We start from the raw sequence: 1,242 nt of genomic DNA on the forward strand, positions 1-1,242 counted from the left end.
TGAAGTGGGGGCCACCACCCCTCCCATGCCTGCAAACCCCCATCTGCTGCAGGCAGGCAGCGGGTAGGAAAGGACCCCACGCACACAAATTTGCAGCACTGAATCACCCAGGTATCAGCGCTGTGCCAGGACCCGCTGCCTGTACCTGTTCACTCTGGACCCTACTGAGGACCTGGCGTAGCCACACTGCAGAACAGTCCTCACGACCACCCCCACCCCCCCACACCATCTTCCCCAGTAAGGGGGAAAGAAGGGGGCCACTGTGGTTTAATTCACTTTATTTAGACTCATAAAGGTAACTGCAGCCCAGCTGGACCGTGCACATGGGGCTGAGACCCAGTAGAAACGCAGCAGTAAGTCAGGAGCAGGGTGGGACAGGGTGAGCTGCAGCGGGGCGCAGCGCCCAGGCTGCCGAAGGAATGGTCAGTTGTTAAGAAGAGGGTTTACGAGAGCTGCCCGCAGTCGGTAATGGTGATCTTCTTGCTTGTTTTGCCATCTTTGGAGCCACAGCGCTCCATGGCCTCCACCACGTTCATCCCCTCCTTGACGCGGCCAAACACAACGTGTTTGCCATCCAACCTGCAGGAGAAGTATCAGTCACTGCTGGTGTCTGCTGTCCCCACAGAGGGACCACAGCACCAGGCCCAGTGTGCGACCAGGGTGGGTGCTGGGGACCTCCCACAGCCCCCAACTCACCATTCGGTCTTGGCAGTGCAGATGAAGAACTGGGAACCGTTCGTGTTGGGGCCGGCATTGGCCATGGACAGGATGCCAGGGCCTGTGTGCTTCAGGATGAAGTTCTCATCGGGGAACTTCTCCCCATAGATAGATTTTCCGCCAGTGCCGTTGTGGCGCGTGAAGTCGCCACCCTGTGAAAAAGCGGCGTTTCAGGGCACAGGCGTAGGAGAAGACCCTTGAACCGGGTGCAGCGGCCCTGCAGAGGCAGCAGGCAGAGCATCCTTCCCACACCAGATCTGCCAGCACCCAACACCAAACCCACGCAAGCACCAGATCCCTCACCCGCCCACCTCCCCGCTGCAGCCACAGCGCCTCGCACCTGGCACATGAACCCAGGAATGATTCTGTGGAAGCAGGACCCCTTGTAGCCAAATCCCTTCTCGCCAGTGCTCAGGGCACGGAAGTTTTCTGCAAAAAGAGAGGAAAACCACCATGAGCGGCTCGTTTTGTCCGGAGTTGGGGAGAGTCTGGGTTTGGCGCAGCCGCAGCGTGGCCAACGCCGCT

The 1,242-nt window shown here is 59.4% G+C and overlaps 1 protein-coding gene across 1 annotated transcript in view; it reads right to left on the minus strand.

Moving 5' to 3' along the window:
* Positions 1-261: 261 nt before the first annotated feature.
* The window catches only part of LOC104132896 (peptidyl-prolyl cis-trans isomerase A), a 5,409-nt gene continuing 4,428 nt past the window's right edge, over positions 262-1,242 (minus strand). Inside the window, exons 3-5 of the mRNA XM_009646236.1 lie at positions 1,058-1,240; positions 697-869; positions 262-579 (exon numbers count right to left, since the gene is read on the minus strand). Of these exons, the coding sequence (XP_009644531.1) occupies positions 444-579; positions 697-869; positions 1,058-1,240 (492 nt within the window). The 3' untranslated portion in view covers positions 262-443. The remainder of the gene's footprint in view (positions 580-696; positions 870-1,057; positions 1,241-1,242) is intronic.

The sequence above is a fragment of the Egretta garzetta genome, unplaced genomic scaffold (genome assembly GCF_000687185.1).
Source record: "Egretta garzetta isolate BGI_Z169 unplaced genomic scaffold, ASM68718v1 scaffold609, whole genome shotgun sequence".
Classification (NCBI taxonomy): domain Eukaryota; kingdom Metazoa; phylum Chordata; class Aves; order Pelecaniformes; family Ardeidae; genus Egretta; species Egretta garzetta.